Below are 16,855 nucleotides of genomic sequence, written 5' to 3'. Positions count from 1 at the left end.
TTCTGGCACCATTCTCCCCCTCCTCTTCCAGCAGGGATAGACTTAAATCTAGCTCTTCCAAGGCGTATTTTTGCGCTCCCTCCCTGGGAGCACACAATAAAGATGCTGCAGGCTGAAAAAATGGAGGATCCAACTTTATTTGCTAGATTGTGACCCAGAAGGGAACCCTCACCCTCCCCGTCCCTCTGTATCCCGGCCCTGCCCCGTCTGCACGTGCAATAGATGGGGGAAAGCTCAGCCCACATTAGCACAGCACGGGACACCGCAGCCAGCAGTGGAAAAGCCATGGCGGGCAGCGACTCACTGCAGAGCTGGAACCCGGGATGGAGAAGGCAATCTGACCTAAGGATGGCAGTGATGGTGGTTTGCTTCTGGCCTGACACATCAGACTGATTTTGGAGCAGGGAAACAGAGAACAGACGAGCGGGAAGCAGAAGCTGGTGCTCTGTGTCTGCAAGGGTGGGTGTATCTGAGTAGCTCCCAGTCATTATTCTCTCAATGGCATTTCCCCCCCGTAGAGCTCAGCATTGAAAGGGTGTTTCAGGGAAGCTGTGGCTGTTTTAGTGAAGCACAGAGCATTTTACCTCCAAAAAAAAAATGGGACTCATCAGCCTCCTGAGCCTCAGGCTTGTGCGGGGCCCTCTGCCAAGGAACACAATGCCTTGTCAATGTTTTCTTGCAAACAGTACTGGGACAGACCTTGAGAAATAATTAACTCCGTGCAATGAAGAAAAAAAATCTCCCCCTGCTTATTCCTTTAGTTTCCTGGCTGGTGTCTTATGGAAACAGAGTAGAAATGGACTTTGCCACAGAAGAGATTGCAGGGATGGCGTGCATGCACCAGGATGGTACACGGGATGTACTCATGCTCCGCTCTGCCCTTGCTCTTGCAGGCTGTCCCCTGAACGAGCCTTGTCAGTAGGAACAGAGCAAATGGCAAGTTCCCCAGCTCTCCCCCACTGGAGGGGTCTGCGAGCTGGGCACACCTGACTTATTCATATCTGTGTTCACTCCATCTGGTTTAACAGCAGATGGAGCATCAAAATCAATCTTACAGCTTCTCCAAGGGAGAACGCAGCAAATCGCCAACTGGGACCCAGTAGAGCCATTAACCGACGCGAATGAAGCCGTTGGCTTTTCCCAGAGTTGACGGTCTGGGATAACCATTACTCTTCCTTTCCTGCAGACCCTGCTGTGAAGGGATGGGGGAGGGCAGAGTAACAGAAGAAGTTGCCTGAAATGGTCTGTGAAACATCTGGGAAGGGAAATCCAGGAGCTCTGCTTGCAACCTGAGCTCAGGCAAAGAGCTGCTGCGGATTTTGGCTAGCCATACTCCCAAATTCGCTTTTGCAGGTCTAACCTGCCCTGGCCTGTTAGTCCAGGGCCTGTTTTGAGCTTTCCAGAAATACATCCCATCTCAACACAGTAAGACTGAGCTGTTCTGAACTCATTCCATAGCTACGCAGAACTAAGTGCCAGCTTGATTCGGTTCACAACACACTCTGCTGAGCCGGTACTGAGAGAGGACCAGCATCCGTCTGCTGCTCTGACTCAGGAGACGGCACCAAAAGTTGAAAGAAAATAAACCAAGCTCCTGATGGAGAGTTGCAGGATTTTTTGGGGGTTGTGCACAGGAATGTAATAGAGGCCCACAGACACGGGTTGTGTGGGAGTTTGAGGAGACCTGGGGAAAAAGCACTGTCCACATCCAGTGTGTGCACAGCCTCTGCTCTTGCTGAGGGTGACCCCAGAGCACCAGCCTTGATGGAACTGCCCAGGTCCTCCTACTGCACAAAGGCACAGCACTTCATCCACTACTGTTCCCCACCAAGGAAAGCTGTAGGGGAAGATGTGGGTCCTGGAGGCCAGAAGCAGTTGAAGGTGAGGAGCATCTTCTTAGCAGCTAGAAACTGGAAATTTGAGAGTTTTAGGTCCGGATGCCCAAACTTTTGGCTTGAATTCACTTCAAGTCACAGCACTGAAAATAGGTGAAGCCACACATCAACGAAGAAGGTTATTCCCAAGGCATCTAAGGAGTTCATGAAGCAGTTCAGAGTGGCGTGGGGGTGTTTTTGCTGGAGCATGGGCATCTTCTATGTTAGAGAGCGCACTGCAGGAGCGTGCCAACAACCATGGCCATCAGACCCAGCGCTGCAGAGTGGCTTCCCACCCCATTGCTGCTCCTGGTTTCATCGGTACAGAGGTCGGTGTAGCAGCATGATTTGGGTCTGGTCGCCCCTATCCCACTAAAGGAGAGGCATTCTTCCTCACAGCTTCTGGTCACGGTGATGTTGCCGAAAAAGGGGTAACCTGAAACGGGCAGATTGGAGAGGGGAGAGAAAGATAAGAGAGAGGAAGAAATGGTAAAGAAAGGTGCAGACAACTGGCATTGAGAAACACTGACTTTGTGTAACAGAGGGAAATTAAAAGTAAAGTGTTTATAGGTAAATAAAGGCAAATAAAGTGTTAAGCATCTCTAATCCATGGGTGCCTGTAATCCAGACTGCTCTTTGTAGGAAAAGGTCCACCAGTACTCCCTGCTGACTCCCTGTCTCCCTCCTGCTCCTTCCAAATTTTTTTTCTACCGTGGACAAGGGGCACAAGTCTCTGTCTGTCTTGTTTGGGTGAGTTGTTCCTGCAATAGCTCTGCATAGAAGGTGCAAGTGCCAAGAAGCATTGGTGTAACACTGGCACCGTCATTGGTAAAGCTGGTGGTAGGTGTAAGCATCTACAAACAGAGAGCCCCTGGGTTTCTGTGGCATGTTTGCACACATTTGTAGGTTCAAGGTCCATAAGGGCATAGGGGTAGGAAAGGCAAAACAGAGTACAGAGTGAGTCCTGTATACTTCACTATGAGGTTCTGCACCTGATGAATTTCTCTCCTTCCACATCTGAAGTTGAATAATCCTTCTTACAGAGAAGTTGAAGGATAATCCAATCTGCGTCTGGAAGGGGGAGAGGGAAGTGTGGCCAATGGTTTGAGGTAAGTAATTCTGCCCCTCTACTCCACTCTGGTGAGACCCCATCCAGAGCACTGCGTCCAGCTCTGGGGTCTGCACTGGAAGAAAGACATGAACCTGCTGAAGCGGGTCCAGAGGAGGTCACAAAAATTGTCAGAGGGCTGGAGCACCTCTCCTATGTGGAAAGGCTGAGAGAGCTGGGGCTGTTCAGCCCGGAGAAGAGAAGGCTCTGGGGAAACTTTATAGTGGCCTTCCAGTACCTAAAGGGGGCTACAGGAAAGATGGGAAGGATCTACACTCACTACAGCAAGTGTAGTGATAGGACTAGGAGTAATGGTTTTAAATTGAAAGAGGGTAGATTTAGATTAGACGTTAGGAAGAAATTCTTTACTGTGAGGGTGGAGAGACACTAGACCAGGTTGCTCAGAGAAGCTGTGGCTGCCCCATCCCTGGAAGTGTTCAGCGTCGGGTTGAACGGGGCTTTGAGTGACCTGGTCTAGTGGAACGTATACCTGCCCACGGCAGGGAGCTTGGACTTAGATGATCTTTAAGGTCCATTCCAACCCAAACCACTCCATGATTCTATGATCTCCCCCCATGAGCACTCACAGCAAGCAATTAAACTTACCTGAGTCTACGGAATGCAGCGTTGTTGTGCACACAGTGGCTTTTGGGGGACACAGGGTGGCTGTTCTGCACTTAGCAATGTCCGTTGGTTCCTTGCACGTGTAACATCGTAAGGACTGGGCTGCAGAGGGGAACAGAATAGGTCTGAGGTGGTGGCAGCAGTGAAGACAGAGAGTAAGTCTGCAGCTTCTCTGCTCTGTGGCAGGGACTACAGAATCACATAATCACTTAGGTTGAAAAAGACCTTCAAGATCATTAAGTCCAATCGCAAACCTAGCACTGCCAAATCCACTACTAAACCATGTCCCTAAGCATCACATCTACACATCTTTTAAATACCTCCAGGCATGGTGAGTCAACAGCTTCCCTGGGCAGCCTGTTCCAATGATTTACAACCCTTTCAGTAAATAAATGTTTCCCAATATCTAAACTAAACCTCCCCTGGCACAACTTGAGACCATTTCCTCTTGTCCTTTTGCTTGTTATTGGGAGAAGAGATGACACTCGCCTCTCTACAACCTCCTTTCAGGTGGCTGTAGAGAGCAGTAAGGGGAGCCTCAGCCTCCTTTTCTACAGACTAAACAACCGCAGCTCCCTCAGCCGCTCCTCCTAAGACCTGTGCTCTAGACCCTTCAGCAGTTTCGTTGCTCTTCTTTGGACATGTTGCAGCCCCTCAATACGCTTCTTGTAGTTGAGGGACCCCAAATGAACATGGTATTTGAGGTGCGGCCTCCTCCCCAGTGCTGAGCACAGGGGGACAATCACTTCCCTACTCCTGCTGGCCACAATATTCCTGATACAAGCCACGATGCTGTCGGCCTTCCTGGCCACCTGAATATCTCTCAGCTCATATTCAGTCAAGTATTGACCAACACCCCCAGGTCCTCTTCCGCCAGGCAGATTTTCAGCCACTCTTCTCCAAGCCTGTAGTGTTGCATGGGGCTGTAGTGACCCAAATGCAGGACCCTGGCACTTGGCCTTGTTGAACCTCCTACAGTTGGCCTCGGCCCATCGATCCAGCCTGTCCAGATCACTCTGTAGACCTTTTCTACCCTCAAGCAGATCAACACTCCCACCCAACTTGTTGTCATCTGCAAACTTACTGAGAGTGTACTCTATTCCCTCATCCAGATCATTGACAAAGATACTAAACAGAACTGGCCCCAGACCTGAGCCCCAGGGAACACCACTTGTGACTGGCTACCAACTGGACTTAACTCCATTCACCACAACTCTTTTGACCTGGCCATCCAGACAGTTTTTTTTACCCAGTAAAAAGTACACCTATGGAAGACATGAGCAGCCAGTTTCGCCAGGAAAACGCTATGGGAAATGGTGTCAAAGGCTTTGCTAAAGTCTAAGTAGACATCATCCATAGGCTTTCCTTCATCCACTAAGCTGGTCACCTTATTACAGAACATCAGGTTAGTCAAGCAGGATCTGCCTTTCATAAACCCATACTGACTGGGCCCAATCACCTGGTTGTCTTGTACATGCCATGTGATGTGACACTCAAGATGATCTGTCCCATAACCTTTCCTGGCACCAAGGTCAGACTGTCAGGCCTGTAGTTCCCTGGATCCACCTTCCAACCCTTCGCGTAGATGGGCGTGACATTTACTAACTTCCAGTCAGATGAGACCTTCCCATTTAGTCAGGACTGCTGGTAAATGATGGAGAGTGGCTTGGTAAGCACCTCTGCCAGCTCCCTCAGTACCCTTGGGTGGATCCCATCAGGCCCCATAGACCAATGCAGATCCTCCTTTGTTCTCCTTCTGTTGCTAACATATTCTCCTTTATGGCAGTAGCCAGATTAAGTTCTAGTCAGGCTTTGGCCCTTCTGATTTTCTCCCTGCATAACCTCATGACATTCTTGTAGTCCTCCTGAGTTACAGCTAAAGCTCTCTGTTCAACCAGGCCGTTCTTCTTCCCCATCGGCTTGTCTTTCGGCACATGGGGACAGTCTGCTCCTGCACCTTTCAGATGTCCTTTTTAAAGAATGTCTGGCCTTCCTGGACTCCTTTGCCCTTCAGGACTGTCTCCCAAGGGACTCTGTCAACCGGTCTCCTAAACAGGCCAAAGTCTGCCCTCCAGACATCCAAAGTAGCAGTTTTGCTGACCCTCCTCCTCATTTCTCCAATAATTTAAAACTATCATTTTGTGACTGCTGTGCCCAAGACGGTCTCCAGCCATCACACCACCCACAAGTCCTTCTCTTTTTGCAAACAGATCCAGTGGGGTGCCTTCCCTAGTTGGCTCACTCACCAGCTGTGTCAGGAAGTTATCTTCCACGTGCCCCAGGAACCTCCTAGACTGTTTCCTCTCCACTGTATTCTATTTCCAGCAGACATCTGGTAAGTTGAAGTACCCCCAAAAGAACAAGGGCTAGTGATTGTGAGACTTCTCTCAGCTGCTTATAGAATATTTCATCTGACTCTTTCTCCTGATTGGGTGGTCTATAACAGACTCCCACCATGATATCTGCCTCGGAAACTGTGCACAGTTGGAGGCAGTGGCAAAGCCTGGATACTTCAGCGGGGAAAGACCAAACCCCAGTGCCAAAAGACAAGGAGCTGAGCATGATCACTAGCCCAAAAAGAGCAGGGATTTAGAGGGATCTATTGCTTGAGCAGCTTTGATAGGATCTTTGCATCCCCTGTAAGAGATGCTATAACAAAGAGTAAAATAACTCCTTCTGTTGAGAGCAGCATTCTCCAGCACTGAAAGACTGGCAGTTCCCCTGTCCCTCCACCCACAGTGACAGCTCCTTCCTGCTTATTTAGAGAGATTTCTTCAGAACTTAGTAACTGACAGCAGAATTTAAATTTCAGAGTTGTATCAGAGATCCTAAGAGCTGAATGTGGCCTAAAAACCACTTTCATCAGAGGCTACTGCTGCTTTTTCCAAAGAGTTGATGCTACAAAGCTCTTGCTGGCTGCCTGCCGACACAGGAACACCATTATATATGCAAGCACTGATCACAGCGGTTGCTCAGAAGTCTCGGCATGAGACCTGCCCGTCCGCAGCCAGCGGATACCGTGTGAATATTTTTCAGAGTCGTGCTGGCGTGGCTTCATGGCAGAAACCAGCCCTGTTTGATATTTTCTATTCTACGTGCCTTCTGCCAACACGGCAGCTGTAGAACCACCCAAATGTGTCCACTGCCATCTACTGGTAAAATTGCAGAGAGATTATGTTTTCTTGTTACAGTTCTGCAGCACCTGCTGTTAGAGAGAAACTTCTGGGACTTCGTGATAAGGATAAACGTTTTTGAAGGTAGTTGTTTGAATGTCTGGCTCTGGAATGAATTTTCAGGGCATCTACTTCTCTTAGTACCTCCTCTGGAAAATTCAGCTGTGCAATAAAGCCTACATAATGCAAAACTTTTTTTTTTTTTTACCTATTTGCAGAGGTAGGAAGGACTTTTTAACGTGAGTAGCGGTGGTGTTCTTGTGGCCATATCCTTTGTAAACAGATGTGGTTCCTGCTTACGTGAGCTGAGGACTTCCATACATCCCTTCCAAACGACCCATGAGAGGTTGTTTTATATTTAAACATGTAGTGCCCACTGAGAGAAAAAAAACCACAACGTTGTCAACCTTGCAAGCATAGGGATGTTTGTGAGTGTGTAGGACTGATTCATGGATGGATGGAGCAGTGCTAGTTTAAAGCATCTGAGAAACTGATCTGCAACTTTTGCATTGAGCTGGTTTCCAAATCTCATCGTTTTCACGAGTGAGCAGAGCAGTGTCATAGGCTCTGGGGGAGTTTAAGGAAGAAAATCCTCAGCCCCTTCATATTTCACTGACTCTGGGTGGGGCACTCAGAGGACACTGGTTTTGTAGGAAGGTTGCAGTGGAAGAGGAGAGGCCAAAATCACAAGGACTAGAACAGAAGAGAAGAACAGAACATAGAGGACAGAAACATTCCAGGCCAGGTTGGACAGGGCTCTGAGCAACCTGATGTGGTTGGAGATGTCCCTGCTTCTTGCAGGGGGGTTGGACTAGATGACCTTTAAAGGTCCCTTCCAACCCTAACCATTCTATGATTCTATGACAGTGCTGTGTACTGTTCTGAGGCCAATAATTCACTGTCCATCACTGTCCAACAGTGACTTCTACCCCTTGATACAAAACCTCTGGAAAACACATGGTCAAAGAAATATTCCTGAGCTGCAAGAGCTGTGCCTGGACCAGCTGCCTCCCACTGGATCATTCCAGAAAAGCCATTTCTGCCTCCTTCTCAACTATAAAGCAAAGGGTGGTGATGCCTCTCTGTTTCCATAAAGTGCTCTGAGACCTGTGGGTGGAAATCTCCTCTATCGGTTCCTCAGCAACCCCATTGATTTCAGGAGAGTACACCCAGAAGTAGGAAAAAACCCACATAACATGTCATACATGAAATATCTTTAAAGAAAGGAAAAGAAAAAAAAACCCAGTAGGTACTGAAATGTAAAAAATTGCAGCAGCTGAATAGAAGTAACTACATCTGCCCTGGTTCAGCCCTGTGGTGTGTTTGACCTGGATCTTGTCCTTCAGCCAGCAGCTGGGTTTGCTTTAGAGACCAGTGGAAGGAGTAATGAGGGCAGGGGGATTTAAAAAAGCCATGCAGCCTGAAGAATAGAGCCCAAACACTTTCATGCATAAAGAACTGCAAGGTGTATGCCTTTCAGCCTTCTTCCACTTGGAAGGCCCCTTCCAACCCAAACTATTCTACGTTTCTATGAATTATGTCTATGTAGCCCTACCTCCAGATGGAGGTGTTTGACCCCTGCTCAGGCTGCCTATCACAGGATCTCTGTGGCCCACTGTGCAGTGGGTCACGAATAGATGGAGTAAGAACAGAATGATGTCCAGACCCTGCTACCAGCTTGCCCAAGATCCAGGCGCACCAGAGAACAAACAGAAACAGACCCAGGAGAATTGCCTATCTCCACTTATATCCTATTCTCTAGAAATTAGTGAAAACCCTGGAGCTGGTGGTTTAATAAACTTTCTGAAATCCTTGGAGTAATTTCTCATATCATTGCCCATATCTTTACTGAAGCCTCACCCTCTGGTTTTCAGAGCTTCCAGCAGCCAGCCAGGAGGTTTTAGGGATGGCAGGAGCCCTGGATGAACATACCCAATCCCACCCCGGAGGGGACAAGCTGGCAGCTTAAGAGCTTCCATTGCCCTGTGCCATGTGGCTGTCATTCACTCCTTAGTCTTAGAAAGTAATGTGTTGGTCCCCTCCATCCCGGGGTATGATGTGAGCAGGGTCGAGTGACAGAAAACAACCTATATGTCCAAATTATGTCCATTGCTCTCCATCAGGCCTCGCGTCTCTTCCCGTCAGGAATGAATCTCTCCTTTCCCCATTCACCCTCTCCACTGACCACGGGCTGCAGGGGAGTCTCAGCCGGGAGCAACATTACTGCTCCCCCTCCTTCTTCACTGACCTTGGTGTCTGCAGCCGTCCCTCTCTCAAAAAATTCCTCACAACTGGCTCAGGCAGGCACCTCTCAGGGTCTCTTGACATCTCATCTCCTCTCCACTTCTTGCAGCCAGGCCGGGCCGAGTTGGGCCCAGCTGCCACCCGGCGGGAGGCCAGAGGGTGAGGCCTGCAAGGCCCACAAGGCTCGCACCTCCCCATCTCTGCCCCTACTCAGCTTCTCCACATCTTCTCCTTTTTAAAAAAATTTTCCCCTTTTTAAGTACGTTATTGCAGAGGCGTTGTCAGGGAACATTCTGCTACCAATTGGCTCGGCCCTGGTCAGCAGCGGGTCCGCCCTATGCCCAGCCAAGCCCATGGGACAAAGGGGAAACAACTTCCAGCAGCTTCTTACAGAAACTGCCACCATAGCCCCCCCTCACTAAAGAAAACCAAGACATTACATAAAGGCATTATTTCCCCTACCTGGGAACTACCAGGTCTTTCTGCATTGACGCCTTTCCCCTCCCCTTCCAAGCATTTCCCAGGGGGTCCCTGCAGTGCGGGGGATGCAGTGGTCTTACCCAACTCCACGCATGCCAGGCCAAGCAGCAGTCCGACCAGAAGCGACTTCATGCTGAGATCAGATCCGTGTAGCCGGAGCAGTAAAGAAGAGCCGTTCGCAGGGAGCTTTATATGTTTTCCTACCCTCCACCTCCTGTTGATCCTGTGGGTGAATTCCCTTGGGGTGATCAGGGGAGAGCTCAGTTCCAGTCTGGATTGGGATTTGTAGAGGAACAAGTTCCCCGAGGAGCTGACGTCACCGCAATGAGCAGACTCCTGCCATACGTCGTCTCTTCTTCAGGTTTATGTCCTGGGGCTGGTCCCAGGGAAAGGCAAAACCACAGCTTGCACTGCAAGGGGTGGCCCCATGCCAGGCCTTGGATGGGGAATGTGACAAGGTATATTTGTTCCTTCAAATCTGGCTCCGCGAGCTGAGTTGTGTCATGCATGTTGCGTTGGGCAACAACAGTCAAGATGTAAGCGGCAGCAGGCTGGGCTCCCACACAGGTTATCTCAGCCTCACCGAAACCTGTGCTGTGTTTTCATGCCTGCTGCTCTCCGGGCTGGCAGACGGGAAGCTGCTATGGCTACGTTTGCCCAAAGCATGTCTATTTTCCCAAATCCAGTGCAAAAACTATCCCAATTTCTGGCTCCCAGGGGCTTAGTTCTTAACTGAGCCCTGGTGCTGAGCTGATGGGCACAGGAGTCACTGAAAGGCCAGAGGAGGTAAACACAGGAGATGGTGCCTCCAAGTCTGGAATTTAGAGACGTCATTTTGTTTCAGGTCCCGAGTCATGCTGGTAGAGCAGGGTGCTGTGCCTTCTTTTGCAAAGGTGTCAACTATTTAGCAAATTTTCTTCTAAAGCTTTCAAGATAACACTTTCAAATATGTTTTTGGTTTTTTTTTTTTTGTGTCTTGTACAATTTTTGTGGAACCAGTTTAAAAATCTCCCTGTAAGGGAGAAAGATTTTCCTTCTCCCTTTTGACTGAGCCAGTGGCATTTTGTATTTCATAGGAAAAGCGGATAGATTTTTTATTGTTTTCCTTGTGGTCCAGAGTGGAAAACCCCAGCATTATGCAATTTCCCATAAACCAGCTGAATAAGCCACGGCAGAAAAGTCTATGAATCACTGCAAAGTACTCAGAGACTTCAGGGATGGAGAAAAGATGATGAGTGCACAAGCTGATATAATTACTGGGAGTTTGCTTGTCACAGGCTCCTCGTGGCCATGCATGTGGGCATTGCTATAATTCCCAGGAGCCTTTCCTTTTCCCCAGCTGGAGAATGGGGCTTTTTTTTTGGGGGAAAGTGCTACTCCCTAAATGGTTCAGAGTAACTCAAGAAGCATTGCTAATGAAAATTTCCACAGTCACGGATGACACAAAGTCAATCGAGTTTGGGCAGTAGGATCAGCGCTGTGCCATGGGAAAGTGAGGGAAAGATGTGCACCCTAATGCTGCCTTAGTTGTGTGAGACAAAATTATAATTTATATTTATTTTATCTTGCTATGCTATCGGAAACCAGGTACACAAAGAAAAACAGTGCAAACATACCTCCCTGTGTATATAAGAAAAACTCCACTCTGTGAAAGCCCCAGACCTCGTTGCATTCAGATCCTTTCTTGTAACTGGGAAATTCAAGGCATATTTGAGCAATATCTTAATTAACAGCCATGAAACTGGAAAAGATCCAGTGCTTTAAGCATCCAAGGTGGCTATGCCTCAGTAGGTAAGCACAGCGGGGTTGGCACGCCGACATTCACAAAACTAAAAGGCTGCTTGGCAGATTGTGTGTAGCTTGCTGAAATGGAGATGTCCACACAAGCGTATTGTGATAGTCTTCCCGTACTTGAAAGGCATGGCATACTGAGAAATCCTTGGAATAAATCAGTGCTGTTGAAGGAATAGTGATATAAATAGGAAACTAAATGAGTCTGTCCAGCTTGGTGGAGGCTGTCTATCACTGCGATGTCTGGACATGGGATGCATCAGCACAGCAGGATTGTTTGCCTCTAGCTAGAGCAAAGCCACTTAACTCTGTCTAATGGCTTGAAAAGGCTTGGGATCTGGCCATAAGGAAACTACCAGAGCTGGGATTGTTAAAGCTCCTGCAGACCGGCTGAGTGCAAGATTTCAAGGAGAGAGAAGTTAGGAGCGAGCCAGTAAAAATGCGGAGAAAAGAGAAGACCTATAGGTATTAGCTGATCCAAATCTAGGAGCATCTGATGAGGTAAAGCCCTGAAAACAAAACCAAAACCAAAACCAAACACAAGTGATGTCAAGTTGTGTGTTGAGGTGTAAGGAAGGCTGTTAGCAGAGTGATTAGGGAAATGCCACCAACCTTGGTAGCTTCTCACCTGGAATTTCATTGCCCCTGTCAAGAAAAAATGAGGTCCTGATGGAAAAAAAAAATAATGCAGACTAATGGGAAGTTCCCTGGGAGAACAGAATCTACCCCACCCCAAAAGATGACACTGTAAATCGCTGTCCCCTTTTAGTTTTGCAGAAGAGAGGTTGAGTGGAGATCTGAGTTATTCCCCAGAAACACATTGAAAGCATAAAAAATAGAGCTACAGAAAGAAAAACTCTGTAATCTAAAATGTCACACTAGACTAGAGCTGTGTAAGAGTAGCATGAGTTAAATTAGACTGGCAATCAGAGGTAGGATCTTAAATGCTAGGAAAAATTGAGTGCCTCCTAAAAGGAAAGGCAGGGTAGAAATCCCAGCTGCTTTAAGACGGAACTTGATAAATATGTGAAAGAAGTGGCTTCATATAGCAGTTAGGACAGCCTTAGACAGCTCGTAGGACTCAGGAGGACCTAAATTCCCATCTGTCTTTGTCAGTGGCGGAATAAACCCTGAGCAAAATTTTGGACGCTGACTGACAGGAGCCATAAGGGACTCCAGTTGAAATGTCATTTCAGGTCTGAATATCTGAGAATATAGATGAGTGTAGAGTGTAGAGAGTGTAGAGAGAAAGGCTCGTGTGCCAAAAGCCTCTCTGAATTTTCAGTGATATCGATTCAAAACCAGTACTAGCCTGTCCCTGCAAGACTGTCCTTATTTATAAGGTAACCTAGGTAGATATAAAATATCTCTGCTTATCATATATGCAAGGAAAGGCAGATGATGTAAATTCAGTGTTCACAGGCAAGAAGGTGATGTGCTTCATAACTATCTGATCTAACTTCTGTTATGACTTGTTCTTATTTGAATGAAAAAGAAACTAAATTTGTAGAGATGTCTTGTGACAGGGAGCGCACACCAAGCTTTGATAAGCTGTTCCAGTGGTTGGTTATCAGCCATGTGTAAAATAATTCCTGTGTAAAATAGTTCTACTCTGCTTTATACAGCTTTTACAGCCAGTGGCTCTCGTTGCGCTCCTCTACTAAACTTAACTGCTCACTGTTGCAATTTTCCTCGCCCCCATGGAGATGCATTTTGTCTAGGATATCATAGAATCATAGAAGGGTTGGAAGGGATCTTAAGGATAATTTAGTTCCAATCCCCCTGCCCTGGGCAGGACATCTTCCACTAGACCAGGTCACTCAGAGCTCCATCCAACCTGGCCTTGAACACTTCAAGGGATGGGGCATCTGCATGTCTTCTGTCTTCATAGGAGAGGTGCTCCAGCCATCTGATCATCTTTGCTGCCCACCTCTGGACTTGGTCCAACAGGTCCATGTCCTTCTGATGTTAGGGGCTCCAGAGCTGGATGCAGTGCTGCAGGTGGGGTCTCATGAGAGCAGAGCAGAGGGGCAGAATCACCTCCCTTGACCTGCTGCCCACGCTGCTCTTGATGCAGCTCAGGATGCAGTTAGATATCCTTTTGAGAGACTTTGGTGGGCTCTGTGACTCCTTCCCTGGAAGGTCTGTCCTCCAGGGCTTTAATCCTTCCAGTGGTCCTTCTCTTAACCATCCCTGATTTGCCACCTTCTCTCCTTCATTGCCCAACCCAGAACAAGATGTTGTACTGTAGCAACAGCCACTCCAGTCCCAGCTATAAGCAGAATGTATCCTTCTGTCACAAAATAAGCAAATGACTGTGTTTGACACTCTGGCCATGGTATTGTAGCCATGGCATTGGTCTACCTGACGTCAATGTCTTTATTGAGACCTGCTTCTCAGGATGGAGTCTGCCATCAGGTTTCCAGATACCATGGTGATGACTGAAGTACAGGGAAATAGAGAGACTACTGATCAACATATTGAGCCAACCTGAGTTCAGTGGCTGTGATTCAGGGAGGGTAGATTTTTGCTTGAGACCATTTGGATGACTGTGTCTATAGGCTCTGCCATCTTCATCTGTGATTCAGCAGCAGGAAAACACTCTGCCCGTGATGATGACTGCAGTGATGCTTGATGATGTGTTCAGCTAATCGAAGCTCCCACCTCTCAAGGGTGTGCACTAATAACAAGACTATAGGCTTGTTCGGGTGGAGTTGCTCTCCACCCTCCTGATGAAACTCTGCCACTGGGCAGAAAGGAATGCAGGTTTCATTGGGCTGGAGAAGGGTGAAAGTGTGAGTATGACTCGGTGAGCACCCTTCCCCTAGGAGCTCTTTAGATCTTCTAGGGGCTGTTTGATACAAAACACGTGTGTCCACATAGGGGAGTATCAAAGAGAAATCCAGAGTCCCCGCTCTGACTCAGTTAATCTGTAAAGAGCTCTTACCACTTTCCTCCCAAGCCTATGCTTCATTTTGCTGGTTTGTATACCCTGTCTGAAGATGTGAGAAGGGAAATTTAGCCTTTCCAAACTAAGGAAATTGTATTCACATCTCCCAAGTTCTGGCTTAAGCACATTAACCTCTAGGCTAAAAAGCAGGTACACATCTACAGATTGCAGGAAATCCTCCACCCATTATGTATTTTTAGAGACAGAAGTAAGCTCTGTTCAGTGCTTGGAGAGAAAAAGGGGAGTCCAGGGACACAGACTCCGTGTTTTGCAGGTTCCTCTTCTAGACACAGGGTCGAGAATAATCCCTTCAGGCATCACCTCGACAGCTGTGTTTGGTCAGCCCTGGGAATGTAGGTCTCCCAGACATTTGCAGAGGGCATGCAAAGTATCCAATATGTGGTTCTGAACTGTATCGTAGAGGGATGGATATCTACAAGTCAGACGTTTTAGGGATCCTTCAACCTGTACCAGTCCTACCTTGTACTTGAGAAGCACATAGGATGTGTAGTAGTTTGCACGCTCCCTGGCCCTGAAACCACTGAATCTTCCCTGACAAACTCTGAAGTATAGCATGGGCCAAGGATGTTTCCCATGAGGCCATTAATGTTTGGAGGAATAAGAAAATTTATCTATGTGAACATGAGCTGTGCCAGTTGTCTTCAGGATCAGAGAATCATGGAATCATAGAATGGTTAGAGTTGGAAGGGTCCTTCAAAGGTCATCTAGTCCAACCCCCCTGCAAGAAGCAGGGACATCTCCAACCAGATCAGGTTGCTCACAGCCCCGTCCAGCCTGGCCTTGAATGTTTCCAGGGATGGGGCATCCACCACCTCTGTGGGCAACCTCTTCCAGTGTTCTACAACTCTCATTGTAAAAATTTTTTTCCTAATATCTAATCTGAATCTACCTCCCTCTATTTTAAAACCATTACCCCTTTTCCTATCACAACAGGCCCTGCTGAACAGCCTCTCCCCATCTTTCTTGTAGGCCCCCTTGAGGTACTGAAGACTGCTATAAGGTCTCCTCGGAGTGTCCTCTTCTCCAGGCTGAACAGCCCCAACTCTCTCAGCCTGTCTTCATAGGAAAGGTGCTCCAGCCCTCTGATTATCTTCGTGGCCCTCCTCTGGACCTTCTCCAATTGGTCCATGTTCTTCTTTTGTTGGGGGCTCCAGAACTGAACACAGTACTCCAGGTGGGGTCTCACCAGGGCAGAGTAGAGGGGGAGAATCACCTCCCTCGACCTGCTGGCCACGCTCCTCTTGATGCAGCCCAGGATGCGGTTGGCCTTCTGGGCCTCAAGAGCGCATTGCCGGCTCAGTGGATCCCGGTCCCTTTTAAAGACCAGCATAGGCATAACCTGGATGTGTCTTCAGATGAAAGTCTCTTGCATTCATTGTTATGTTGTGATTCCCCTTTCTGTCCTGGTAAAATAGCTGCTGCAAACCATATGTGAAAGCCTTTGCATTATGACCCATAAGCGCGTGCTCTATCATGTAAGAGGATCTTGTGAAGATGTGATTTTCCATCTGAAAGCTGGATGATTTAGAGCCAAGCCTGAAGGGTGCTGGGAGTATTCATGGGGGCTGCTGTTGGTTGGGAGTGTCCAATATCTTGGTTCACACTTTCACCTGCTGATGGCACTGTCAGACTCTGAGCAACCTTCTGCCACAGTGCAGAAGTGGACAACATGCAAACACTGGCCAACTGCGGGGCCTGATACCTCCCTCCCCTTAGCAGGGAGATTTTCCCTCTTTATCAACTAGGCTTTGGTTGTGCAGAGGACAAGGGAAAGGAAATGGAGTTCTCCCCATTAACTTGAGATATCACTTACCTTTGCTAAAATTAGGGACTGTAACTGAGTCTGCAACTGAGTATGGAAGTGACTGACATCAGTTTCTCAATCCTTCAATATCATCAGCAGTTTCTTTGACTGGCAGGACTGAGAGCTGTATGAGGAAGCCTATCCCTCACACTACTGCTTCATGTCCCATGTTGGCAGCAATGTCAATCACAAGATACAGACCTAGATGCCTTATGGCGAGCTAATCTAAATAGTAAGCCTTGCTTATGGTGCATGTTGCTATTGATTACCCAGCACAATAAAAGGTATAGCATAACAAAGAGACCAGTCCCCGTCATTGGGATCTACATGGCTGGGGCCAAAAGTTGTGGGAGCATCAATTAAAAGAAAATGCGGAAGACAATAACCTTCAGAAATTTGCACAGTCACAAACAGATCGATGCAGGACATAAAATCACAAATGGGAGTCATCTGACTTAAGTCTATAACATAGATGTTTCCTGGGTGAATCACCATACGTCTGTCTTTTTGCAGTCAGGCAGACACATGCACGGTTCATCGGAACTGCGTTAGACAAAGGCCTCATTAAAAATGAATAGCACTGTGGATTACGTGTTTCCCTTCACTGCCTTTGAAAGGCACCTTTCAAAGGTGAGGACTAGGTCACCTGGAGACCGTAAACATGTGTATTTTGTCAGGTGCATCCCACTACAGCATTTGTTGGGTCAGAAGGCAGAAGATCAAATCTCCCCATGAAATATAAGTATTTCGGATGAGGAGTTGGGTGGCTAGCGGAAGAGGGACTCA

At 47.8% G+C, this 16,855-nt stretch overlaps 1 protein-coding gene across 1 annotated transcript; it reads right to left on the bottom strand.

Moving 5' to 3' along the window:
• Positions 1–337: 337 nt before the first annotated feature.
• On the bottom strand, positions 338–9,696 carry LOC104473365 (secreted Ly-6/uPAR-related protein 1). The gene is made up of 3 exons (XM_086742681.1): positions 9,584–9,696; positions 3,589–3,708; positions 338–2,310 (listed from the first exon to the last, which is right to left on the bottom strand). Exons 1-3 carry the CDS (start codon positions 9,633–9,635, stop codon positions 2,099–2,101), a joined length of 384 nt encoding a protein of 127 aa, XP_086598807.1. The 5' UTR covers positions 9,636–9,696; the 3' UTR covers positions 338–2,098.
• Positions 9,697–16,855: the final 7,159 nt, after the last annotated feature.

The sequence above is a fragment of the Chlamydotis macqueenii genome, chromosome 2, assembly GCF_036417535.1.
Source record: "Chlamydotis macqueenii isolate bChlMac1 chromosome 2, bChlMac1.mat, whole genome shotgun sequence".
Taxonomy (NCBI): Eukaryota; Metazoa; Chordata; class Aves; order Otidiformes; family Otididae; genus Chlamydotis; species Chlamydotis macqueenii.
The sequence above is the reverse complement of the archived record's forward strand: the minus strand, read 5'-3'. Positions and strand labels throughout refer to the sequence as shown.

Excerpts from the sequence above, each read along its gene's own strand:
- LOC104473365 (XM_086742681.1), bottom strand. The coding sequence starts at position 9,635 with ATGAAGTCGCTTCTGGTCGGACTGCTGCTTGGCCTGGCATGCGTGGAG. Across the intron at positions 3,709-9,583 it reads CCTGGCATGCGTGGAGTTGG|CCCAGTCCTTACGATGTTAC; the intron begins GTAAGACCACTG and ends TCCCCTCTGCAG. Across the intron at positions 2,311-3,588 it reads GCTGCATTCCGTAGACTCAG|GTTACCCCTTTTTCGGCAAC; the intron begins GTAAGTTTAATT and ends TGCCCGTTTCAG.